Source organism: Suricata suricatta, chromosome 17, assembly GCF_006229205.1.
Source record: "Suricata suricatta isolate VVHF042 chromosome 17, meerkat_22Aug2017_6uvM2_HiC, whole genome shotgun sequence".
In the NCBI taxonomy this organism is placed as follows: domain Eukaryota; kingdom Metazoa; phylum Chordata; class Mammalia; order Carnivora; family Herpestidae; genus Suricata; species Suricata suricatta.
Genome location: NC_043716.1, coordinates 38,370,295 through 38,393,814, shown reverse-complemented (window position 1 = coordinate 38,393,814; position 23,520 = coordinate 38,370,295). Strand labels below are relative to the sequence as shown.

Here is a 23,520-nt window from a genome sequence, read left to right as displayed (position 1 = left end):
GCAGCTGCCTGGCTGTTGGGGAATCTCTCTCAGCTCCTGGCAGGGGCTGTCTGGGCCTGTCTGGGAAGTGGAAACCATCGGCAGTCTGAGGCATGGCCACATTCCATCCAGTGGGCCTGCCGGGACCCTGGGACCCAGGGCGAGGCTGGGGGTGGTGGGCAGGGTGGATCAGGGCCCCACGAGGGGATTGGGATGGGCCTCTGGGGGACGCTTCGGGATGGGCAGGGGAGCGGCTGGTCTCAGGAAGACCCTTAAGCAGTGTCCTTTATATTTCCTTCAGACTTGAGGTCTATGCCCCTCACCTCACCCTCAGGCCTCTTTGGGTACAGGAGGGAAAACGAGAGTGGCCATGGGCACAGCCATCCTTTCCCAGGCATGGTCTCCCCCGCTGGCTGCCACGTTCCCGCTCCTTAGGCTCCTCCTTGCCCACCCCGGCCCAGGAGGGAGGTGGGGAAAGGTTAGAGGGTCCTGGGAACCCGGGATTTCCAGGGATGGGGCAGTGTCAGAAAACAGGCCAGAAGGACTCATCGCTCCTGAAGTGTTTCCCTGGAGCCAGGGCTCTGCAGAGGGCAAGGCAGCGTGCCGGGGGTCTGCGGGGATGTTGGGCTCCGGGGCATCCTGAGGATGAAGGAAGCAGGAGCCCGGCCAGCCTAGTTCTGGATTGGTTGGGCCAGTGGGACACTATCTGTCTCGAACTCCCAGTTTCCTTATCTGTAAAATGAGGTGGTAGTCTGAGTGTTGCTGTGTGGCGTGGGGAGCCTGGAGGGCTTAGGTCCAGGGCCCAAGGTGGGACAGGGTCCTGGTCCTCACCGTCTCCCCAGCCCCAGGCCAGGGCCAGGACTGTGTGTGGCGACCAGCCTCAGGCTGGGGGCTGCCAGCTTCCCTAACCGGTTTCCCTACCAGACACAGGGGCCCCGGTGGGCTGGGCTGGGGTGGCAGCTGTCTGGGAGGGCCCGGGAACGGTGACGTCCTGTTTCTCCTCTTCTCCGTATTAGGTCATGGGAAAGCATAGCTGGAGGGCCTGCCTGAATCACAGGTGACAGGCCTGAGACCAGAGACACGCACTTGCGCATGCAGACGCCCAGCACGGGGGTTCAGAGAAGGGAAGCGAAGTCCCGATGGTGGGAGGGGAGGGGGGCCGGCAGCCACCTGGGAGCTGGCAGGTAGCCAGCAGTGATGAAAGCTCAGGGGAATGGAAACAGAGGAGCGAGCCTGTTGTAATCGCTACGCCCACTTGTCGGCCTATAAAGGCGGCGGGCAAGTCCCGGCAGCCACACGCACCCCGGACCTCTCTCCTCTCTCGCCCTCTTGCTCTGTGCCTGCCTGCCGCCCGCTGCCGCCACCATGACCACCACCATCCGCCAGTTCACCTCCTCCAGCTCCATCAAGGGCTCCTCTGGCCTGGGGGGCGGCTCGTCCCGCACCTCGTGCCGGCTGTCTGGAGGCCTGGGCGCCGGCTCCTGCAGGCTGGGGTCTGCGGGGGGCCTGGCCAGTGCCCTTGGGGGCAGCACCTATTCTAGCTGCTACAGCTTCGGCTCTGGCGGTGGCTATGGGGGCAGCTTTGGGGCCGTTGATGGGCTGCTGGCTGGCGGAGAGAAGGCCACCATGCAGAACCTCAACGACCGGCTGGCCTCGTACCTGGACAAGGTGCGTGCCCTGGAGGAGGCCAACACTGAGCTGGAGGTGAAGATCCGTGACTGGTACCAGAAGCAGGCTCCGGGGCCCGCCCGCGACTACAGCCACTACTACCAGACCATCGAGGACCTGAAGAACAAGGTAGGGCCTGCTGGTGGCACAGGGCCTGTGGGGGGGGGGGGGGGCGTGACTTCTCCTCTTGTCTCCTACCCTTGACCATGGCTTGGAGTCAGCCTGGGGGGCTGCCACAGGCTCTCAGGGAGCCAAGGACAGCTTGGCTGTGGCTTGGCCTCTTGGAGCCTAACCTGGAGCCACTGTGTGGCCCACATTCCCCTCTAAGGGGGTGGCAGCAGCCTGGGCCAGGGACCAGCAAGCCTCATGGAGCTCCTTTGAGCCTCAGTTTCCTCCTCACAGAGCTTGTTGCCACCACTTTACATAATTGTAGGGCAAGATGAGTGGATGCACATAGAGGCTGTGCCCACGGGCTGCCAGATACTGGGTATCTCTCTTCTTGAAGCAAGAGGGGGATTTGGGGTGATATTGGGGCAAGGGGTCTAGTGAGTTTCTGATGGCACCTGCTGGGAGGGGAAGGTGGAGATAGTGGGCGGGACCTCAGGAAATCCTCTATGTGGCTTATTTGGAGATTTTTCTGGCTTCCCCATCCCTCCCACTATCCCCTCAAGGGTGAGGTTCAGCAGAAGTCCAAGGGCAGAGCTGCCTGCTGGAGTCTGGGGTTAGGGCCCAGCAGGGGTCATGGCTTCCAGTCTGGAACTACTTTTTGTTGAGAGCTCCTGGAGGGCCCATTTTGGGGGAGCATCTCAGGGGCACCATGTCCTCAGATGTAAAATGAGGGTATTGTTCACATCCGTTGTTCTGCCTGGGATTCTGGGACAACTTCTGCCCTTGGCCCCCCCCCCCCCATTCTTCTCTTCCCAGCTGGGCACTCCCAGCTGGCTGCCTGCTCTCATTGAAGGCAGAGCCTGGCATGGGGGTCTGTGTGGGGAGAGGCGTCTAGGATGGGGGAGAGGAGGCAGGTTTCAGTGCATCAGACTCCTGCTGGCCCCGCCTCTGCCAACAATTACTGCCTGGTAAAGGTGAGGGGCTGGGCAGGAAGGAAGCCTTCCCAGAGAAGGTAGCCACATCCTGGCCTCCAGGCAGGAAAATCCATCTCATAACCCTGGTGTGGGCTGAGCTACTCCCTCCCAACCACCTTTCCACTTCCCATCTCCCCAGATCCTCACGGCTACTGTGGACAATGCCAACATCCTGCTGCAGATTGACAATGCTCGCCTAGCTGCTGATGACTTCCGCACCAAGTGAGCACCAGCCTGTGCACTGGGAGGAACTGGGGGCCCCTTCCCCACCCCAGGGCCACAGTTGCTGTAGCAAGGACCAGAGCTGGGGGTGGGAGAGTCCGCCTCTTAGTCATGGATGTGGCAAATGCCCAAATTCTCAAGGTCACTGGGCTTAGGCAGAGAGAGGGAGGGGAGGCAGGAGGGAGAGAAGAGAGAAGCTTGGAAGCCCGATGGGGGTGGGGCTTTGCCCTGCACAGTGCCAGGGCCCTGGGGCTGCATTTTGCTTCCACTCCATTCCCCCACCTCCATCATCCCTCACAAGCAGAGGCCAGATGCTGGCCAGGACCTGGACCTGCATGTCCGAGCATCGGGACGAAGTCTCTGGTTCCTTCTGCAGGTTTGAGACAGAGCAGGCCTTGAGGGTGAGCGTGGAGGCCGACACCAACGGCCTGCGCAGGGTGCTGGACGAGCTGACCCTGGCCAGAGCCGACCTGGAGATGCAGATCGAGAACCTCAAGGAGGAGCTGGCCTACCTGCGGAAGAACCACGAGGAGGTGAGGTGGAGGGGCAGCAGGTCAAAAAAGCTGTAGAGGGGGTGGGGGGCTCTGGGGCTGTGCCAAGGCTGGGACCGTGGGAAGAGCACAGAGCAGATGTGCTTACAGCCCTGTTTGTGGGGCCCTGATCCCCACGCAGGGTAGTCCCTTTCATGTACCACCTTGTTTCCCTGAATCTGGGGACTCTCCTAGGGTCTGCATAGGCATCTTCTGCCCATCCTGGCCTCCCTCAAGAGGACAAGGGGTCAGCGAGGAGGTCTCCTTGTTCCAGCCCAAACCCGTGAACCTGGACCCTATGTGGAAGTTTGGGAGTTAAAGGGGATGTTTTAGGTGTACAGGCCTAAGAATTAGATTTTATCTTTGGAGAGCCCTCAGTCTAATGGGGGAAACATAGAACCTGTCCTCAGGGAACTTCCAGTCTGATGGTGGAGGCAGAGCTCATGCAGAGCAGGTGAACAAGAGTCAAGAGGAGGGGCAGGGGGTAGAGGTTAGGCAGAATGAAGGAGGGCTCCTTGGGAGGGATCTGGAGAGTAAGAGAGCAGGACAAGTCTGCGTGCCCACACCCCCACCCCCACCCCCTCCCCCACAGGAGATGAATGCCCTGCGAGGCCAGGTGGGTGGTGAGATCAACGTGGAGATGGACGCCGCCCCTGGCGTGGACCTGAGCCGCATCCTGTCTGAGATGCGCGATCAGTACGAGAAGATGGCAGAGAAGAACCGCAAGGACGCGGAGGACTGGTTCTTCAGCAAGGTGGGGGCTGCTGCGGGTCAGAGGCCACTCCCAGCGGATGGGGGGCAAGGACTGAATCCTGACTGATGCCCGGTACCTGTCATCTGGGGGGTGCCCTATCATCAGTGAGCCACATGGACCCCACGGGATCAGGGTCACCCATTGCATCAACGGGCCAGGAGCTTGGCTAAAACTGGGAATAAAGCCATAGGGTACAGACCCTGGGGCTTCCGGCTCCCTAAGAGGTCAGGAAATGGCATCAGGGGACTGATTTCTGTCCTGGCTGGTCCTCAGGTTGCCTATGCTCCTGCCTTCTACTTGGGGGCAGTAAAGATAAAGCTTCATGTCATTTCAAAGTTTCCTGGGCTTTGGAAAGTGGGATGCTGGCGAGAAGGCACTGCTCCCACAGTTAGGTTTGGGAGGAGGCTGAGAGGCCCAGGGGAGATCAGGAAGGTGACCATGGTCGGTGGGTTACGGGGAGTGGGGAGAGCCCCAGGTGCCTGTTTGGGCTCAGAATGGGCCCTGGGCTGAGCGTATGGAGGCCATGGGTGTCGTCTGACTTGGAGAAGGGATCCCAAGCTCACGCTGCACTATACTGTGTCCTGTCTGCAGACAGAGGAGCTGAACCGCGAGGTGGCCACCAACAGCGAGCTGGTGCAGAGCGGCAAGAGCGAGATCTCGGAGCTCCGGCGCACGGTGCAGGCCTTGGAGATCGAGCTGCAGTCCCAACTCAGCATGGTAGGGGAGCTGCCGGGCCTGGGGTGTGCCCGGGACCCCGGAGGGGGCACGGACCACCCTTGCTGACCCCCAATCCTCCCGTCCTCCTGCAGAAAGCATCCCTGGAAGGCAGCCTGGCTGAGACAGAGAACCGCTACTGCGTGCAGCTGGCCCAGATCCAAGGGCTGATCGGCAGCGTGGAGGAGCAGCTGGCCCAGCTGCGCTGCGAGATGGAGCAGCAGAACCAGGAATACAAGATCCTGCTGGATGTGAAGACGCGGCTGGAGCAGGAGATCGCCACCTACCGCCGCCTGCTGGAGGGCGAGGATGCCCAGTGAGTGGGGGCAGGAGCCACGCTGGGGGCCTGGAGTGGGGGTGGAGCTCTCAGACCCAAATCTAATCTCCTCTCTCTCTCTCTCTCTTTTTTTTTTTTTTCCAGCCTGACTCTGTACAAGCCCAAAGAACGTAAGGATCTTGGTAGCTGAGGGTGGGGATACACGGGGCACACAGCTCATCTGCTCATTGCTGGGGAGGGTCCCCAAGAGCTCCAGGAAATGATGGCTGATCCTCAGCGGGGTGGGGAGGAAGGGATTGTTAGGGCTCAGGGTTGATGCTAAAGGGAATCAGATGAGGGAGATACTAGTCTGATGGGTGCAGGGCAGAGAGATGGTCCTTACTCTAGAGATCCTAGTTTGATTGGGGGAGACATGGTCCTAGCCCTGGAGACTCTCCTCTGATGGGGGAGATTAGGGACAATCTCATGGTCTTTGTTCTTGAGACCCTACAGATGAGCAGTCCTGACTCTGGGATCTGTAGTCTGAAGGGAGAAAGGGGACATGGTCCTTGCCCTCTAGATCCCAGTGTGATGGGGAAGATAAGATCCTCGATTTGGGTATCTAGTCTAATGGGGGTGATGTGGACCTGGTTCTTGTTTTGGAGATCCCAGTCTGGTGATGAAGGAGCAAAGATGATGAGGGAGCAAAGTCCATGCCCTGGAGGCTGCAGAGAAATGGCGATAGACCCCACTGGGTAACGCCCAGTCTTGCAGAAGGACACAGTGGGTCAGGATCAAACCTCCCATCTGGGAGGCTGGACTCATACAGGGGCACTAGCACAGGGAAGGAATGGGACAGGGAGTCACAAGAGCTGGAGGGATGCATGTCTGGATGTGAGAGGTGAGCAGAGACAGGGACAGCAAAGGGCTGTGGCGGGGAGAGCTAGCTCCACTCAGGGGACTAGGGGCTGAGCCAGGGTTTCTCAGCCCCTGCCCACCTCCGAGTGTCTGTCTCCTGCAGCCGTGACCACACGCCAGGTGCGCACCATCGTGGAAGAGGTCCAGGATGGCAAGGTCATCTCCTCCCGCGAGCAGGTCCACCAGACCACCCGCTGAGAACTCTGCTCCTCCTGGCCAGCCTCCCAGGCTCCCCCACTGACCTTGTAGGCTCTGGATTCCTCGACCTCAGCTCCTGGCTTAGTCCCTTTCCCATAACCCCTTGCCTGACCAATAAAGCTTGTTGACTCATATGGAATGCGTCCTGACTGTGGCCACCAAGGTGGGCCCTCGTGAGCAATGGGGGAACTGGGGGAAGAGACTGTGGACACCAACTGTTGTTGACTTGGAGGTAAAGTGTTGTCTAGAATCAGGGTAAAGAGTAGGTCTGGGCAGAGCTGGAGGGCAGTGCGCTTTGCATCTCTGAAGTGTCAGTGATCCTTCGAGGGTGGTCCAGGGAGTGCCAGACCCAGGCTTGGGCCAGCATACCTGGGGAGGTCTTAGTGGCCTCCTCTTGCCCTATACGTAGGTCCGTGCTCTTGGGCAGTGGCTTTGCCTCACTGAACTTCATTTTCTCATCCATAAATGGCTGAGGAGATGTCAGGTGGGAGCCGGAGTCCTAAAGGATGACGCATCCAGTCAATTGCTCCCAAGGTCCCGTGGGACATGCCCTTCTCCAAGAGGGGGACAGGGCTGGGGAGGTCAGGAATCAGGATCTTCCTGGAAAAGGCTGGAACCTAGGGAAGGTAGGGGAAGCAGACTGGGTGGTTAGGGCACATGTTCCCTTGTGAGTCTCAGGAAACCCCCAAAAGGGGTTGTAGGCACCCTGGGGGATTCCTATGGCCTCACCCCAGGAACACGAACTGTAGTCTATGCTTCTAGAGAAGGCGGAGGGCCCCAGGCAGGTGTAGGAGAAAGGGTGGGCCTCTCTCAGGGATGTTTCCTCAAATGGTCAGCTGCTGCTCAGGATGGGGTCCGGGGATAGTGCACCGCCCTCCCTGGCAGCCTGGCGGTGGGGGTGAGGGGGGACTGCGTCTTCTGGGCTTTCATTCTGGTGGCAGACCATGAGCCATTTGGGGAGGAGCCCCGCCGCCCGGAAGTCTTCCTTTGAGTAAATCTGGAAACCACTGGGTAGGGTAGGCCTTCCTGGTTTTCTTCAGGAAATGAGATGGGATTGAAGGGGTTAATGAGAGGACGGGCGCCCTCACCTCAGTTCACTGACAGGACTGTCTGCTGCTGCAGAATCAGACCAGGGCCTTTCCAATGCCCTCCTAGTGTCTGGACACTGTAGGTGGGGCCTGGGTAGGAGCAGCTAGAGCCCCTGACTTGTGGATGCCAGGGAGGAGTGCACAGGGCGGTGGGAAGAGCATGGTCTACGAGGTGAGCAGGTGGCGGTGAGACTTCGGAAGGCACCAGGTCTTCTCTGGATCTCAGAGGCTGTGGTCACTGAGGAGAGGGAGTAGCCTCAACTAGTGGTCCTTCGGGCCCTGATCCTGCGGGCGCTAAGGACAGTGAGTTCCTAGCCAAGGCAGGGACTACTGGCTGGAGTCCAGAGCTGGGACCAGAGCAGGCTGGGAGCGCAGACTCCACTCCCCCAGAGGCTGATGTCTCCCAGGTGCCTGAGCAGCAATGACGATGGAGGGCAGGGGAGGCCCTGTGCCCACCAGGCCCCTCCCCACGTCCAGCCACAACCAGAAGAACCAGCCCCGGGTTGAGGACGGCTCATGTGGACGGTGATCTCATTTATCCGAACGGCAGTCCCAGGAAGCAGGGAGGATCGGGAAGAGGCGCCCCATTGTGTGGATAGGGACACTGAGGCTCCAAGGAGCAGTGACTCAGCTCCTGTCTTGTCCGGGTTTTGCTGGGAAGAGGGGCCCCACCCCCTGCCCCGCCCCAGCTTCTTAGATTCTGCAGATCATGGGGGCCCATCCCTACTGTTGGGGTGATTGAGGAGGGGGTCACCGTGGGGTGGGGACAGAGATAGCCCTGGATTGTGCCCCTCTGCTGGGAAGAAAGACCCTGCCCACGAAGTGAGTGGGTGGGTGGCTCGGGAGACCAGAGTGGAGAGAAGCCGAGTGTGGAGAGCTGGACCGGGAGGGCAGTGGCTGCCTGCTGGGGGTGGGGGTCCCTAGGGGGTGGTCCTGGGCCCAGACAGGTCCTGGCGTGCTTAGCCCACGCCTGGGCAGGCAGAGCCACAGGAGGGAGTGACTGGGAGCTGAGACCTGGGGGATTTTGGTGGTTGGACTTTTTTGTCTAGGCACCTCCCAAGCCAACCCAGGCTGCTGGGGACATGGGCCTGTGGATGGACTGGGCGGCCCCTTACTCCACAGTTCATCCTCCCCGCCCCTGACACCCCTGCCCCCGGCAGGAAGTATTTCACTCCCTACCAGTGAACCGGTCTGTAACCACCCTCGGTGTCGCCTTACCCACCCTCATGTGATAGACGCACATGATGGGCTGGTATCCAGGCCCAGGCCAGAGACAGCAGTAGCCAGCCTCTGTGACTCCTCCTCGGCCACGCCCACACCCCGAAAGTATGACCTGGCAGTGCTTTTTGCAAGGAGACAATGTGGCATGAACACTGGCGCGGTTGTCACTCTGTGCCTCTTCTGCCCAGGGCCTGGGGGAAGGAGGAGACACATGGCCTGGCCTGGAGGGACCCTGGAGGGCTCCGGTTTAGGGCTGGTGGGCAGGGCGCAGCGCTGGGGCTGACAATACTCCTTCAGTCCATTCGCGGTGTGGGTTGGGGCGAGGTTGAGGGGAGCAGAGGGAACGGAGGCTGGGCGGTTCCGAGCCGAGGCTGTACCAGAGCTTGATCTAGCCACATGGTGTCCTGAGGGTCCCTTGGTTGTGCAGACCAGGGGACAGGCCGTGATGGCCCCCACCCTGGGAAGGGGCCCCTGGAACACCGGGTGGGGGTGGGAGGATCACCTACCATCTGGCTGTCACAGATTCATCCAGATCCTGGAGCAGTGGAGGGGACAGAGCCTGTACTGGAGACATGTGCTCACTCCCTGGGGGGCTGCCCCCTCCCTGCAGGCCCCTTGCACCCCATCACAGCCTGACCGCACGGTGTTGGGGTTGTCTGTTCCTTTTATTTGAGTGCCCAGCACAGATCTGGGACCTGCTTGCCTGACTGCACGCTGCTGTCCTGGCTCACTGGGGATCTCCTCTTCACTCTGCCCTGAAGCCTGTGGTTTCGGCTGCTGCCATGGAGGGGCTAGGAGCCCTGCAGCAGCCCCTGATCTCCCCTCAGTCTCCTGAGGGCCCTCCTCACCTTCCCTTCCTCCCCCAGGCCATCTCCTGCTTCCCAGCCTGGCTGGTCACCAGAACTGCCTATGAGCCTGTAAAACGTCGCCACGATCAGGCTTGTCCTGGGCGATGCTGATCCAGTGGGTCAGAGCAGAGTCAGGAATCTATACGGGGACCCTGGTGATCAGTCAGGTTGGGGAATCGCTGCAAGTTGAGGCATGCATTGGCTAATGGTATTTCCTGGCCAATTCCAGTATGAGATGACCTCATCCTACCTGAGATGGGGCAGGTGAAGGAGAGAAGAAAGAGGCCTGGGTGGGGGAAGAAGCCCATGGCCTGGAGAGGTGCCAGTTTGGTGGGAGTCTGTGCTCTGTGCCCACAGACCTACTGATCCCGGCTCTCGGCAACCTTGGGTAGGTTTGCCTTGCTGGGGTGGAAGAAATGCACCCCTTGCTCCTTCTCTGCCAAATCAGATCTTCTGGGATCTGGCTGGAGCCTCTCCCGATACCCCTTCCTTTATTGCTGAGGCTTAGTGTGGGTAATGCTTACCCTGCATCCCGTGGGCCAAGCGCCCCAGGGTTTCCCGCCATGCAGTGCTGTAATCCCGGCCTTAATTCTCTCCCCAGGACCAAACGATAGGTTCCAAGGTCAGAAACTGTGTCATCACCTTCCCCAGCCCCCATGCCCCGGGTGCCGGTGCTGGGCACACCGTGGATGCTTGGTCTGCGGCATTGACTGGGTGGTTTGATGGGTTGGGTGGTAACTTCTTGTAGATCCCCAACCATCCGTGCTGGGCTCATGCGCGATCGCACACCGACTCTAGGAATGGTGGTAGGGGCAGGGATCCAATTAGAAGGGAGGGAGATGGGGGCGCCTGCGTGGCTCAGTCAGTTAAGCCTTCAGCTTCAGATCGGGTCATGATCTTATGGTTCATGAGTTCAAGCCCCTCATCAGGCTCTGTGATGACAGCTGGAGCCTGCTTCAGATTCTGGGTCTCCCTCTCTCTCTGTCCCTCACCCAACTTGTGCTCTCTCTCTCTTTCTCAAAAATAAATAAACATAAAAAAAGAAGGGAGGGTGGTGGAGGGTGAGCTGAGGCAGAGAGGGAGGAGGTCCCAGAGACCACAGGGAGAGTCCGTGCGAACCTCAGGAACAGTGCTGACGCAGGGTTCAAGTTTCTGCTTCTGTTTAACCTGGGACAAGTCTCTCTCTGCTTAGGGCTTGGTGGTCTTTGGTGGCCTCAAAGGTCATTTTTATTTATTTTTTTAAAGAGGGAGAAAGTGTGAACAGGGAAGAGGGGCAGAGGGAAAGAGAGAGAGAAAGAACCTTGTTTTTCTTTCTCAGTCTGACTTATCAGCATAATGTTCTCTAGGTTTATCTATGTTGCTGCAAGAGAGAGATTTTTTTTTTTTGAGAGAGAGAATCTTAAGCAGGTTCCACACACAACTGACACGGGGTTTGATCCCACAACCTCGGGATCATGACCTGAGCTGACAAGAGTTGGACACTCAACCAACTAAACCACCCAGGCACCCTTCAGAGTCATTTTTAGTTCTGAGGGTAATGAGTCTGCGGTTGGACCCGAACTCCAAGCCCGTCTTGACACCTAAGATGGCAAGGTTTTCGTCCAAATTCCAGGACGCACTTTGCCCATGTTTGGCCCTGGGAGAAGGGAGCAGGATCATTGGGTTCTGTCTCCCAGGCCTGGCCCTGAAGGTGTGTGTTGGTGCCAGCTCTGCTCAGACGTCTGGGCCCTGTTCCTACAAGCCGAGTGACTGATGGGGCGCCATATGGCAGTAGCAAAGTGCTGGTTGTGCTGAGACAGAATTTCCTGTCCCCAGGTTCCGGTAATATCACCTGGCAGCGCTCAGGCCGAGGCGAGCCCTCTCCTGGAGCAAGGACAGTGGCCCGTTCTGTGCGTCACCCCCCAGAGTACCCTGAGGAATCCTCAGCTTTTGGGTTTAGAGCCCCCCAGTGCTGCCTCTAGCCCTCAGGCCAAGGTCATACCCATTGCGGGCAGAGCTCATTCCAGGCATCGTGGGGAGGTAGATGAGAATGGACATACCTGGTCCCAGCCTGCAAGGCATCATGGGTGAGCGGAGATGCCCTGAGCCTGGGTTTACGAGTCACTTAAAGCCGAGTGACTTTGGGAGAATCCCTCCCCCCCTCTGGGTCTCCCTCTTTCCTCCCCACTTCGCAAGGTGAATTCAAGACAGTAATGCACATTGGAGATGCACAGAGAGGGTAGCTCAGGACGGGGGAAGGGCTCAGACTGGGCGAGCAGACAGGTAGGGGTTCAAACCTCAGATCCCTGTTGACTGGGGTCTTGGGAAGTCCACTTAACCTACCAGCTCCCTCGTCTGTGAACCTGTAGCAGGAATATTGCCTCTCACAAACTGTGTGGCACATGTAGGGCACTCCATACAATGCCTGAGCATGGCAGATGTGACCAGAGAGGTCACCTTCCCCCTCTCCTCAACTGAATGAAGGAAGCTGCCTACCTCAGCCTGCAGTCTATGACACTTGAAAGAAAAATGCTGGGAACGGAGCCCTGGGTGCAATGTGGGGACTCAGAGGCCCCTGGTGGGGTCAGGGGTCACACATGGCACTCGTGGCAGGACGGGGACTCCCTCCCACCACGTCTCATGATGGCTGTCCATGACTAGGTAGAGCAATGCATTGGGGGTGGGCTCCTCAAAGGGTGGGTGTGTTGGGGTAAATAGGAGAGGGCGAGGTTGTGGGAGGGAGGTGTCAGAGGGCAGAGGCTGGTGTGAGGAGGCAAGTGAGGGGGCAGCTGGCTGCAAAGGAGGGATGGGGAACTGAGGGGCAGGGCCACCATTGGGGAGTGGCCAGTGGGGTCCTGTGTGCATGTCCCTCTGTGGCGTGTCCTCCCCTTTTACAGATGAGAAAACTGAGACCCAGGGGGCTAAAGGATGACTTATGCTGCATAGCTTATAAGGGGCAGAGTGAGATTCCGACACCCGCCTGGCTCAATGGTACCTGTGGGTCCTAGGGTACCCTGGGGGCTCAAAGGCAGCCTCTGACACTGGGATCAGATCCAATAAGGGAAAGAGAGTCAGAGAATTAAAAACTTTAAAAAAATGTTTATTTATTTTTGAGAGAGACAGAGAGGCAAGCAGGGGAGGGGCAGAGGGAGAGGGAAACACAGATTCCAAAGCAAACTCTGAGCTATGAGATGTTAGCATAGTGTCTGATGCGGGGCTTGAACCCATAGACTGGGAGATCATGACCTGAGCCGAAGTCGGATGCTTAACCGACTGAGCCACCCAGGTGCCCCAAGAAATTTTAGAACCCAAATGCCCCAAGAAATTTTAGAACTAGAAAAGACTTCACGATCATCCAGTCCAGCCTTGTCACTTTACTGAGGGGAAAGAGAGGCCCAGAGAGGGGAGACAAGGGGCTCAGGTCACCCAGAGAACAAACCAGAGTTAGACCATGAACCCAGCTCTCCTTGTCCGAGCTGGGCAGGCAGGATCCCCACCGCACATCCTGAGGCAGCCCCAGGCCGGCACCGGTGAGGCCTTTCTCAGCCAAGGCTGTCACCGTGGGGCAGGGAGTCCTCCACGGGCTGACTCACCGCCTGGGGACGCAGCAGCCACAAAACTGCCTGTGCCAAGGCCCCGCTGGCCCCTTAGGCTCCAGGAACAAGAGCCGGGTTCCTGCCGCCCAGCCTGAGTCATGGCCAACTGGCGTTTGTGAGTTTTTCTCTCGGCCCCACACCCCCGGAGCTGGGTGGGAACTCCGAGCAGCACCCAGCAAAGTGAGTCGATCCCGGGCTGAATAAGCCTGATCCGGAGTGGGGAGTCAGACGGGACCTGGCGTGATGAAATCCGCAGGGGAACCCTCAGTCAGCAGTCCGGAGGCCCCGCCTCCCCCGGTGCATATAAAGGTTCCTGGGGTTTGAGCAGCCCCAGCATCCTCCCAGCCTTCCTGAGCACCTTTCTCTCCGCTCTGCTTGCCTACTCACTCGCTCACTTCCCTCCTGCACCATGACCACCTGCAGCCGCCAGTTCACCTCCTCCAGCTCCATGAAGGGCGCCTGCGGTATCGGGGGCGGCTCCAGCCGCATGTCCTCCGTCCTGGCTGGAGGGTCCTGCCGGGCCCCCAGCGCCTACGGGGGCCTGTCGGTCTCCTCCTCCCGCTACTCTTCCGGGGGCGCCTGCGGCCTGGGGGGCGGCTATGGCGGCTTCAGCAGCAGTAGCAGCTTTGGTGGGGCCCTGGGTAGCGGCTTCGGGGGAGGCTACGGTGTTGGCCTTGGTGGAGGCTTCGGAGGTGGCTTTGGCGCTGGCTTTGGCGCTGGCTTTGGTGGTGGTGATGGCGGCCTCCTCGCCGGCAATGAGAAGATCACCATGCAGAACCTCAACGACCGGCTGGCCTCCTACCTGGACAAGGTGCGCGCCCTGGAGGAGGCCAACGCCGACCTGGAGGTGAAGATCCACGACTGGTACCAAAGGCAGAGGCCCAGCGAGGTCAAGGACTACACCCCCTACTTCAAGACCATCGAGGACCTGAGGAACAAGGTGCGCGGGCCAGGCGGGCTCAGTGGCCCTTAGAAAACCACTTTCTAGCATCTTTATTTTACAAACTGGGAGACTGCGGCCCACCTTGGGGGAATAGCCAGAGGCCACTCAGAATTGGTGGCAGAGGGTCCCTTTTCAGCGTCTAGCTGTCTGAGCTGTGGCTGGAGCCCTGGCTCTCTTATTTCCTGCAAGTGTTCTTTGTGTTGCTCCCTCAGTTTCCCTTAGCCTGGGGTGGAGGATGGGGTGGTAGGAGCCTGGGGAGCATCCCTCCACACACCCTGAGCTGGCAGCAAAAGACACCCAGGCTGGCTAGGGGCGTGTAGGGCCTGACATGCCAGCCAGGTGACCCTCAAGTTTGGGGACACCCCATTCTCCCCTGTCTGCTCTTCACCCCTGAGCAGCGGGGTCTGGGCTAACGAGGCCTGTGCCTTTACCTTCTTTGTAGATCATCGCGGCCACCGTCGAGAATGCTCAGCCCATTCTGCAGATTGACAATGCCAGGCTGGCAGCAGATGACTTTAGGACCAAGTGAGCAACCGCTGCGGTGGGCGGAGGGTGGTGGAAAGGGAAGGGGCGAGGGGTGGGTCTGTTGAACTTGAGCCTCAGAAGGCTCGCAGATGGACCTGATGCCCCGACCTCTGTCCTGCCAGGTACGAGCATGAGCTGGCCCTGCGCCAGAGTGTGGAGGCCGACATCAACGGCCTGCGTAGGGTGCTGGACGAGCTGACCCTGGCCAGGACCGACCTGGAGATGCAGATCGAAGGGCTGAAGGAGGAGCTGGCCTTCCTGAAGAAGAACCATGAGGAGGTGAGGTCGCTGCTGGGGTTGGCAGCGGGAGGCTGGTTCAGGGGCCAGGGAGGGGTGCAGCCTGAGCTGACCACCTCCCTCCATCCCTTCCCAGGAGATGCTTGCCCTGCGGGGTCAGACTGGTGGGGACGTCAGTGTGGAGATGGACGCTGCCCCCGGCGTGGACCTGAGCCGTATCCTGAACGAGATGCGGGATCAGTACGAGCAGATGGCGGAGAAGAACCGCAGAGATGCAGAGGCCTGGTTCCTGAGCAAGGTGGGGCTCGGTGCTCAGGCCTCCTGCAGGACTTTGCAGCAGGGGGCGGGGGGGACACCTCTAGATTGCCTCACACCTGCCCTTCTTTCTGATCTCAGACCGAGGAGCTGAACAAAGAAGTGGCCTCAAACAGTGAATTGGTGCAGAGTGGCCGCACCGAGGTGACCGAGCTCCGGAGGGTACTCCAGGGCCTGGAGATTGAACTGCAGTCCCAGCTCAGCATGGTATGAAGGACCCGCCTAGCCACAGTCCCCAAATCACCAATAATGCCACCAGCAACTCAACATTGCCACAATACAGCCCTGCCTGTCTTTTCCCAGGAGTGGGATCGAGGGATCATTGTACCCATTATAAAGACACAGAGATTAAGGCCCAGAACAACGGAATGACTTTTCTCCATGTTGTCTGGCCCATCAGTAGCCCAGCTGGAAGCAAAATCCATGTACCTCTCAGGCAACATCCCTGGGCCAGAGCGGGAGGTAATGACACATCTGTTAACTCTTTCTCTTTCCTCCACTCACAGAAAGCATCCCTGGAGAACAGCCTGGAGGAGACCAAAGGCCGTTACTGCATGCAGCTGGCCCAGATCCAAGACCTGATCGGCAACGTGGAGGAGCAGCTGGCCCAGCTGCGCTGCGAGATGGAGCAGCAGAACCAGGAATACAAGATCCTGCTGGATGTGAAGACGCGGCTGGAGCAGGAGATCGCCACCTACCGCCGCCTGCTGGAGGGCGAGGATGCCCAGTGAGTGTGCTGCCCTCCTTCCCAGTCCTGCCCACAGACTCTGCAGCCCTGCTGCGCCCAGCACGTCTAACTGCCTTTTCTCCCCGCAGCCTCCCCTCCCAGCAAACGTCCGGCCAGTCCTATTCCTCCCACAACGGTAAGGCCCCTGAGGCTCCTGGGCGCCCCTGAGCCCCCAGCCCTCCCTTCTCCCTGTGTGGGGCCTCTTAGCTCCCAGAGCCTTTCTCACCCTCTTGCCTCTCCCCCACAGTCTTCTCCTCCTCCTCATCGTCCTCCTCCGGCCACCAGACCCGGCCCATCCTCAAGGAGCAGGGCTCATCTAGCTTTAGCCAAAGCCAGAGTTCCAAGCACTGAGGTGCCTCTTCCAGAGTCTCCTGCCAGTCCGCCGGCCCCAAGCTCCTGAAGGTCTGGGCCAGGGCCCTGTCCTCCCGGCGCCGTCCCCAGCTGTCTCCCCTCCCTCTCTGCTGGTGATGGGCTAATAAAGCTGACTTTCTGGTTGATGCAAACCTGTGTGGTCTCTGTTCTTGAACAAACGGGAGGGGGCTGAAGGTGTCTCCCCGAGAACTTCTGGGACCTCACAGCCAGACAGGTCCAGGAAACAGCAAAGCTCAGTAATGCTGGTAGGGTCTTTCTGGGAGATTCTCCCTTCCCTGGTAGCGTGGGCGTGGGAGGTGGAACACAGGAGGGGAAGGAGTCCCCATGTTTCACAGTCACCCTGTGTGGTGAGTGTGGTGAGGCCGGGTTTAGAACGGAGACAGCTCTGCTATTCAGAGGGGTTAAGAAAGTTGCGTAAAGTCATGCAGATCCTAAGAGGCGCGTGATTATGGTTCAAGCCCTTCTGTCTGGTTATGAAGGCCTTGCTTTTTTTTTTTTAATGTCATTCTTTCATTTTGGGTATTTTAACCCAAAGACTCCAAAGCTTGAGCTCTTAACTCTACCCTTTGGCTCCTCACAAGCTTTGCGTTGGATGATGGAAGCAAGAGACTCTGACTCGGGGATGGTGGGCATGGTTAGGACTGAACTTTTTTCTCCCAACCTGTCCTCCTCATCACCCCTTGTCAGCCCCAGCTTATCATCAGGCAGGAGACTGAGTGTGACAAGTCCTCTGGGAAACATCTGTCACTCTTGCCCTCCTCACCCTCCACCCCCCATGTTCAGACCTGCTTCCTCTCTCCCTAGAACTGGGCATGGGATGATTGACTGGGCCCCTTGCCATCCATCTCTCCTAGCCCCATTTCTGCCTGATGGCCTTTGTAGAAAGAACATGGCCAAGATCAAGAACAAGGATACGGGGTGCCTGGGTGGCTCAGTCGGTTGAGCGTCTGACTTCGGCTCAGGTCATGATCTCACCATTCGTGGGTTTGAGCCCCATGTCGGGCTCTGTGCTGACAGCTAGCTCAGAGCCTGGAAACTGTTTTCAGATCCTGTGACTCCTTCTCTCTCTGACCTTCCTTTGCTCACATTGTCTCTTTCTCTCTGTCTCAAAAAGAAATAAAAACATTAAAAAAAAAAAAGAACAAGGATGTGATCAGGACTCTACTGTTTAATCACCTGTGATGTTCTCTTTCCCTTCTGATGCTCGACCCTCTGTCTCAATCCACTTGGGTGCCTTTCTGCCCTGCTCTGCTCTGTACCCTCGAGTCAATCATTCTGTCTCACACCATGGGTGCTTTCCATATTTAAAAAATTCAATTTACAAAATTGAAGTCATGTATGTATCACATAATAAGTCTTTCTATGAAAAAGAGCCATCCCGAGGCTGTGTCCCGTGCCTCCATTCCCACTTCTCATTTTAAACTCTTAGCTATTACTGTTGGCATTCCCCTTATTTCTTTACTACTTAAAATGTTTATTTATTTTTTAAAAAGAGATAGAGACAGTGTGAGCTGGGGAAGGGGCAGAGAGAGGGAGACACGGAATCCGAAGCAGGCTGTAGGCTCTGAGCTGTCAGCACAGAGACCGATGCTGGGGTCAAACCCACGAGCTGTGAGATCATGACCCGAGCTGAAGTCAGATGCTTAACCAACTGAGCCACCCAGGTGCCTTGGCATTTCCTAATTTCTAAATCACAGGCTTGGGGCGCCTGGGTGGCTCAGTCTGTTGAGCCTCCGACTTCGGCTCAGGTCAGATCTCGTGTTCATGGGTTTGAGCCCCGCGTCAGACTCTGTGCTGACAGCTAGCTCAGAGCCTGGAGCCTGCTTCCGGTTCTGTGTCTCCTTCTCTCTCTGCCCCTCCCCCTCTCATACTCTGTCTGTCTCTGTATCAAAAATAAAATAAAACATTAAAAAAATTTTTAATCACAGGCTTATACTACCATTTCTTGATTTTTTTTCAATTTTAGTTTTTGATTGCTTGACTTACCACTGTGAGGGAGAGGGATTTAGCAATCTTGTACATACAGCCTTACTTCTTCCTGCACTTTCAATGTATCCATATTTTCATTAGGTAAATGTTTAATTTTACATTTTCATGACTATTTAACTATGATTTATAGTCAAAAACATTTTATGCCATGTTAGATTTCTTTGGGATAAACATCTCTTTTTCAATTTACTGAGCTTTTCTATGTACTTATCCTAAATTTATTCCCTAATTCACTGCCAGAACTATAGCTTTCCTCCTAATATGTTAAAACCCTGAGTATTCCATCAGTTTTACCTTCTTGAAGATAGAAGATATTTCTCTTGGAGCCTGCTGTCCTGCTCCAGAATGTTCTGAGTGCTCTCTGTGTCTCCTGTCATCTGGAATCTTCCTTTACTACCGTCTTGGACATTTTCTGCATTTCTTCCCTGTTTCCTGGATCCCATGTCTTCCTTTTTCTTTTCTTCCCCATTCATTTTAGTAAACCTAATCCTCTCCTTGGAAAGGATTCATAGACCTTTCATGTCTGAAAACATCATTATTCTACTCTCATTCTTGACTGATAGTTTGGCTGGGTATGGAATTTTTGGTTGCAAATAAATTTCCCTCAGCATTTTGAAGGTACTGAGTCACTGCATCCTGGCTTCCAGTGTTGTTACTGAGAAGTCTAATACTGTTTTTATTCTAGATATTTAATGCTATCCTATTCCTAGCCCTACCCCCAGAGCTTTTAGGCTCCTCTCTTTCTAGCAGGTGCAATATCACATGTTCTGCCTTGATGTGTCTGTGTTGCATGCATTGGATTGGGCACTTGGCAGAATCTTTCAGTGTATAAATTCATGTTCTTTGGTTTCGGGACATTTTCTTGAATATATATTTCATAATTTCCTCCCCCTGCTCTGTCACTGTCTCTCTTTCTGGAACTCTTCCTTTTCCTACACATTTCATTCTGTCTTTTCATCTAACTTCTCTCTTTTTTGACTATCTAAAATTTTCCTAGATGTTGCCGTCTAATCTTATGATTTAGTTTTTAAAATATTGGATATGTTTTTAGTACCCTATAACTCTGGATCCTTTTTTTTTTTTTTGATAGTCTCTTGTTCTTGTTTGAAGATGCAGCATTTCCTCTTACCTTATTAAGCCTATTGATCAGGGCTTTAACAGTTCTTCCGTTTCCATCACCGTTTTAGTTTCCTTTCAGCTGCCTTCTTCCTGGTTTGTCTTATCTCAGTCCTTTATGCCGGAGGTTTCCCTCAAATGTCTGTAGTTCTTGGTCATCTGCTAATATTTACGGATAAGTTAAGAAGTTGATCGGAATGTGAGTGTGTGTGTGTACAGCAGGGGGGCTTTCCCCCAGCGAGTCTCACTATAGAATAATCTGGTGCAGAATATGCTGTTTTATGGGGGGCGGACCCCACATGTCAGTATCTGCAGGCCTTTTCTCTTGGGTAGGGTCTTCCTCAGGAAGGAAGAGCTACCAGCTTTCAGGAAGCTATATGACTCTCTCAGTCAATCTGACTTATGTCAATTTATTACCCCGCTGTTAGCTGTGATTGGTCTCTCAGGGTCCTTAGTCCTTCTGGGTAAATTCTCCAGAGCACACCTCCAGTTTCTCCTGGGGTAAAGGAGGAATGAGTGGCATCAGAGTTTGGGGTAGAAAAGAGCTATGGAGGTCTCACTGCTTTTTATATGGACTTTTGACCCATTTAGCTTCCTTTTTTGGCCCATGTGGACTCCACTTTCAGACATGCCTTGTGCTTCCTATTCCAGAGGTTTCCCAGGGTCCTGCTATGTGAATCTGTTTGCTTCTTGGCTTCTCCCTGAGAAAGCACCAAGATTACTTTTTGCTTGTTTGCTTTCCAGATTCCAAAAATTTCCTACTGTAATCCCTTTTCCTGGTCTCTTTGTCTAATACAGGCTTTATCCTTTTATGCTAATTTTAGGAGGGTGTCTAGAGGGCTGGTGATATGACACATTTAACCTCCAGAGTCATCAGGAGTCCGTGTTTCACACATGGCAAAATATTTTTCATCTTTCAGGGCTGCTGAGCCTGATTCATCACTCTGCAATCCATAATCATTGTTGGTTGTTTAGCAAACATGTGTCCCTTCTTATGGTCAACAGTCCTGTTTTCTAGGACATAGGTGAGTTTATGACTCAGACTGAACCCCAAATCCCGAAGGTAACCATTAATAACATTTTGGTAAATTTCTTTCAAATATCTATCTATTATCTATCTGTCATCTATCTATCTACAATCACACTATATTGCTTTGCATTTGATTTTTATTAATATTTTTTGAAGTTTATTTATTTATTTTCAAAAAGAGAGCATGTATGCATGTGCACAAGCAGGGGAGGGGCAGAGAGAAAGAGCAAGAGAGAATCCCAAAGAGGCTCTGTGCTGACAGATGACAGGGAGGCCCCAATGTGGGCCTGAACCCACAAACTGTGAGATCATGACCTGAGCCAAAATCAAGAGTTGGATGCTTAACCAACTGAGCCACCCAGGGGCCTCTGATTTTCATTGATATTTTAAGAGAAGTATTATACATTTCAATGCTGTTTCCACTGTTTTGTTTTTTGTTGTGGTGGCGAGTTAAAATAATACAGCAATGACATCTTTCTGCATAAAGCTTTTGTAAGTATTCTGCATGATTTCCTTAGGCTTAATTCCCATAAGTATAATTACTAGGTGAGAGGATAACACGTTTTAAGGGTCTTGACTTGTACCGTCAAATTGATTTAAAGAGAAGTGGTGCCAATTTACATACTTTGTCAGCAGGAAATGAGTGTGTCTCTTTCAAAACCGGCTCACCAACTTTGAGTATTACCTTTTAAAAATCTCTTTTCTTTAAAATTTTTATTTTTATTAAAACATTTTTTATGTCTTTATTTTGAGAGAGAGAGAGAGAGACTGAGAGCAAGCAGAGGAGGGCAGAGAGAGATGGAGACACAGAATCCGATGCAGGCTCCAGGCTCTGAGCTGTCAGTACAGAGCCCAATGCAGGGCTCGAACCCATGGACTGTGAGATTATGACCTGAGCTAAAGTCAGACATTCAACTGACTGAGCCATCCAGGAGTCCCTAAAATTTTTATTTTTGAGAGAGAGTGAGAGAACGAGTAAGCATAAGCAGGGAAGGGGCAGAAAGAGAGGGAGACAGAGAATCCAAAGCGGGCTCTGCATCGACACCAAGAGCCTGATGTGGGGCTCAAACTCACTAACTGCGAGATCATGACCTGAGCTGAAGTTAGATGCTCAACTGACTGGTCCACCCAGGTCCTCCCCAAATCTCTTTTGTTAATTGGTTTATCTGTCTCTTTTAAACCTGACATTATGGAAAGACATTCACATAGAGATAGAGTCCTGGCCTGGGCTGCTAAACACTCCGGAGCCAGGACACAGGCTTGTGAGCAACAAGATGTCAGAGCAGAGTACAGAATGCCCTCTACTTAACAAGGGTGTCTGTGCCTGTGTCTTCATGCCGTGCATTACCCATCAGTGTACCTTCTGGAAGCTCTGCGAGAAAGGCCTCTATTTGACAGATGGGGAAACTAAGGGCCCAACTAAGTAACAGGGAAAAACAACAACCTTTGTTAAGGTCTCTTAGCTAGTTAGTAAAATTCCCTGAGAGCAGGAACCACGTCTCCCTTTCATTATTAGATCCCGTGGAACCAAACACGAACACCCTGAAAGGATGATATCGAGGTAGACGTATGAGGGAACCAGCTTTTCTATTCAGAAATGTCTTGCTGCCCGGATTTCCCAAGCTAAGATTCAAGTCCCAAGTCAGACGGCATTTTGCTCATGCCTGGCCTTTCCCACTCTGTAAGATCCTGGCACCTGCGATGAGAAGGTTGAGTGCTCCAGAATGTTCTTTGACTTTATTCTGAACACACCCTCAGATTCTTCATGCTTGAGTTAGAGTCAAAGTTTGTGAAATACTGTTTTAGATAATTGCATAAAGAGCTACAACAATGGCTGGGGTGAGAATTAATGGTAGCCCATAAAGTGTATCTGCTGATGTAAATAAGTGAGTGATAGGCTCGTCAGGTTTTGCCTTCTTTGGGGCCATTGTTTCTGAGAGCTATAAAAAGCACAGCGTCTCTCCTTGTGTCTGAGATAAGCAATTTCTTATGTTTGCCTTCCCACCTCTGAGGCTTGTTGTTTAAGACCTTCCAACAGCTCCCTGAAACATAAACACGAATGAAGCTCTTTGTTTTGCTGCCCCCACAATCTTTAGCACCCTGCACGTATGAGACACTCAGAAGGATTTGTGGAAACAAGTCATGGGTTCGAGGTAGAGACCTCTACTCTCAGGTCTGCATGGAATTCGTCTCAGAAGCAAGTTTCTTTCTTTCTCTCTTCCTTTTCCTTTCTTTTTCTTTCTTTCTTTCTTTCTTTCTTTCTTTCTTTCTTTCTTTCTTTCTTTCTTTCTTCGTCTTCTTCTTCTTCTTCTTCTTCTTCTTCTTCTTCTTCTTCTTCTTCTTCTTCTCCTTCCTTCCTTCCTTCCTTCTTTTTTCCTTCCTCCCTCCCTCCCTCTGATCCTCTCTCCTTTCCTTCCTTCCTTTCCTTCCTTCTTTCTTTCCTTCCTTCCTTCTTTCCTTCCTCCCTCCCTCCCTCCGATCCTCCCTCCTTTCCTTCCTTCCTTTCCTTCCTTCCTTCCTTCCTTCCTTCCTTCCTTCCTTCCTTCCTTCCTTCCTTCCTTCTTTCTTTCTCTCTCTCTTTCTCTCTCTCTCTTTCTTTCTTTCTTTCTTTCTTTCTTTCTTTCTTTCTTTCTCTTTCTCTCTTTCTTTCTTTCTCTTTCTCTCTTTCCTTCCTTCTTTAAAGTTTATCCATTCACTTTGAGAGAGAGTGCAAGTGGGAGAGGGGCAGAGAGCCAGAAGGAAAGAGAATCCCAAGCAGACTCTGCACCGTCAGCACAAAGCCCGATGTGGGGCTCAAACTCACAAACTGTGGGGGCATGACCTGAGTCAAAGTCAGACGCTTAACCGACGGAGCCACCCAGGCACCCCTCCAAAGCAAATTTCTTTCTTTCTCTTTAAAAAAAAATTTTTTTTTCATAATATTATTGTCAAATTGTTTTCCAACACCCAGTGCTCTTCCCCATAAGTGCCCTCCACCATCTCCACCACCTCTTTTCCCCCCTCCCCCTTCCCCTTCAACCCTCAGTTCATTCTCAGCATTCAATAGTCTCTCAAGTTTTGTATCCCTCTCTCTCCCCAACTCTCTCTCCCTCCTCCGCTCCCCCTGGTTCTCCATTAGGTCTCTCTTGTTTTCCTGCTAGACCTATGAGTGCAAACATATGGTTTCTGTCCTTCTCTGCCTGGCTTACTTCACTCAGCATGACACCCTCAAGG

General features: G+C 54.5%; 2 protein-coding genes across 2 annotated transcripts; both read left to right on the top strand.

Annotated features, from left to right (window-relative positions):
* The first annotated feature begins 1,295 nt into the window (after nucleotides 1-1,295).
* LOC115281924 (keratin, type I cytoskeletal 17) lies at nucleotides 1,296-6,444 on the top strand. The gene is made up of 8 exons (XM_029927641.1): nucleotides 1,296-1,776; nucleotides 2,869-2,951; nucleotides 3,328-3,484; nucleotides 4,074-4,235; nucleotides 4,827-4,952; nucleotides 5,045-5,265; nucleotides 5,371-5,396; nucleotides 6,227-6,444. The coding sequence occupies exons 1-8, from the start codon at nucleotides 1,345-1,347 to the stop codon at nucleotides 6,319-6,321; spliced, it is 1,302 nt and encodes a 433-aa protein (XP_029783501.1). The 5' UTR covers nucleotides 1,296-1,344; the 3' UTR covers nucleotides 6,322-6,444.
* Nucleotides 6,445-13,462: 7,018 nt separating this feature from the next.
* LOC115281920 (keratin, type I cytoskeletal 16) lies at nucleotides 13,463-16,267 on the top strand. Its single transcript, XM_029927637.1, has 8 exons — nucleotides 13,463-13,993; nucleotides 14,439-14,521; nucleotides 14,644-14,800; nucleotides 14,895-15,056; nucleotides 15,155-15,280; nucleotides 15,580-15,800; nucleotides 15,890-15,936; nucleotides 16,048-16,267. Exons 1-8 carry the CDS (start codon nucleotides 13,463-13,465, stop codon nucleotides 16,149-16,151), a joined length of 1,431 nt encoding a protein of 476 aa, XP_029783497.1. The 3' UTR covers nucleotides 16,152-16,267.
* Nucleotides 16,268-23,520: the final 7,253 nt, after the last annotated feature.

Excerpts from the sequence above, each read along its gene's own strand:
- LOC115281920 (XM_029927637.1), top strand. The coding sequence starts at position 13,463 with ATGACCACCTGCAGCCGCCAGTTCACCTCCTCCAGCTCCATGAAGGGC. Across the intron at positions 15,057-15,154 it reads AGGCCTGGTTCCTGAGCAAG|ACCGAGGAGCTGAACAAAGA; the intron begins GTGGGGCTCGGT and ends TTCTGATCTCAG. Across the intron at positions 15,281-15,579 it reads TGCAGTCCCAGCTCAGCATG|AAAGCATCCCTGGAGAACAG; the intron begins GTATGAAGGACC and ends CTCCACTCACAG.
- LOC115281924 (XM_029927641.1), top strand. The coding sequence starts at position 1,345 with ATGACCACCACCATCCGCCAGTTCACCTCCTCCAGCTCCATCAAGGGC. Across the intron at positions 4,953-5,044 it reads TGCAGTCCCAACTCAGCATG|AAAGCATCCCTGGAAGGCAG; the intron begins GTAGGGGAGCTG and ends GTCCTCCTGCAG. Across the intron at positions 5,397-6,226 it reads TCTGTACAAGCCCAAAGAAC|CCGTGACCACACGCCAGGTG; the intron begins GTAAGGATCTTG and ends TGTCTCCTGCAG.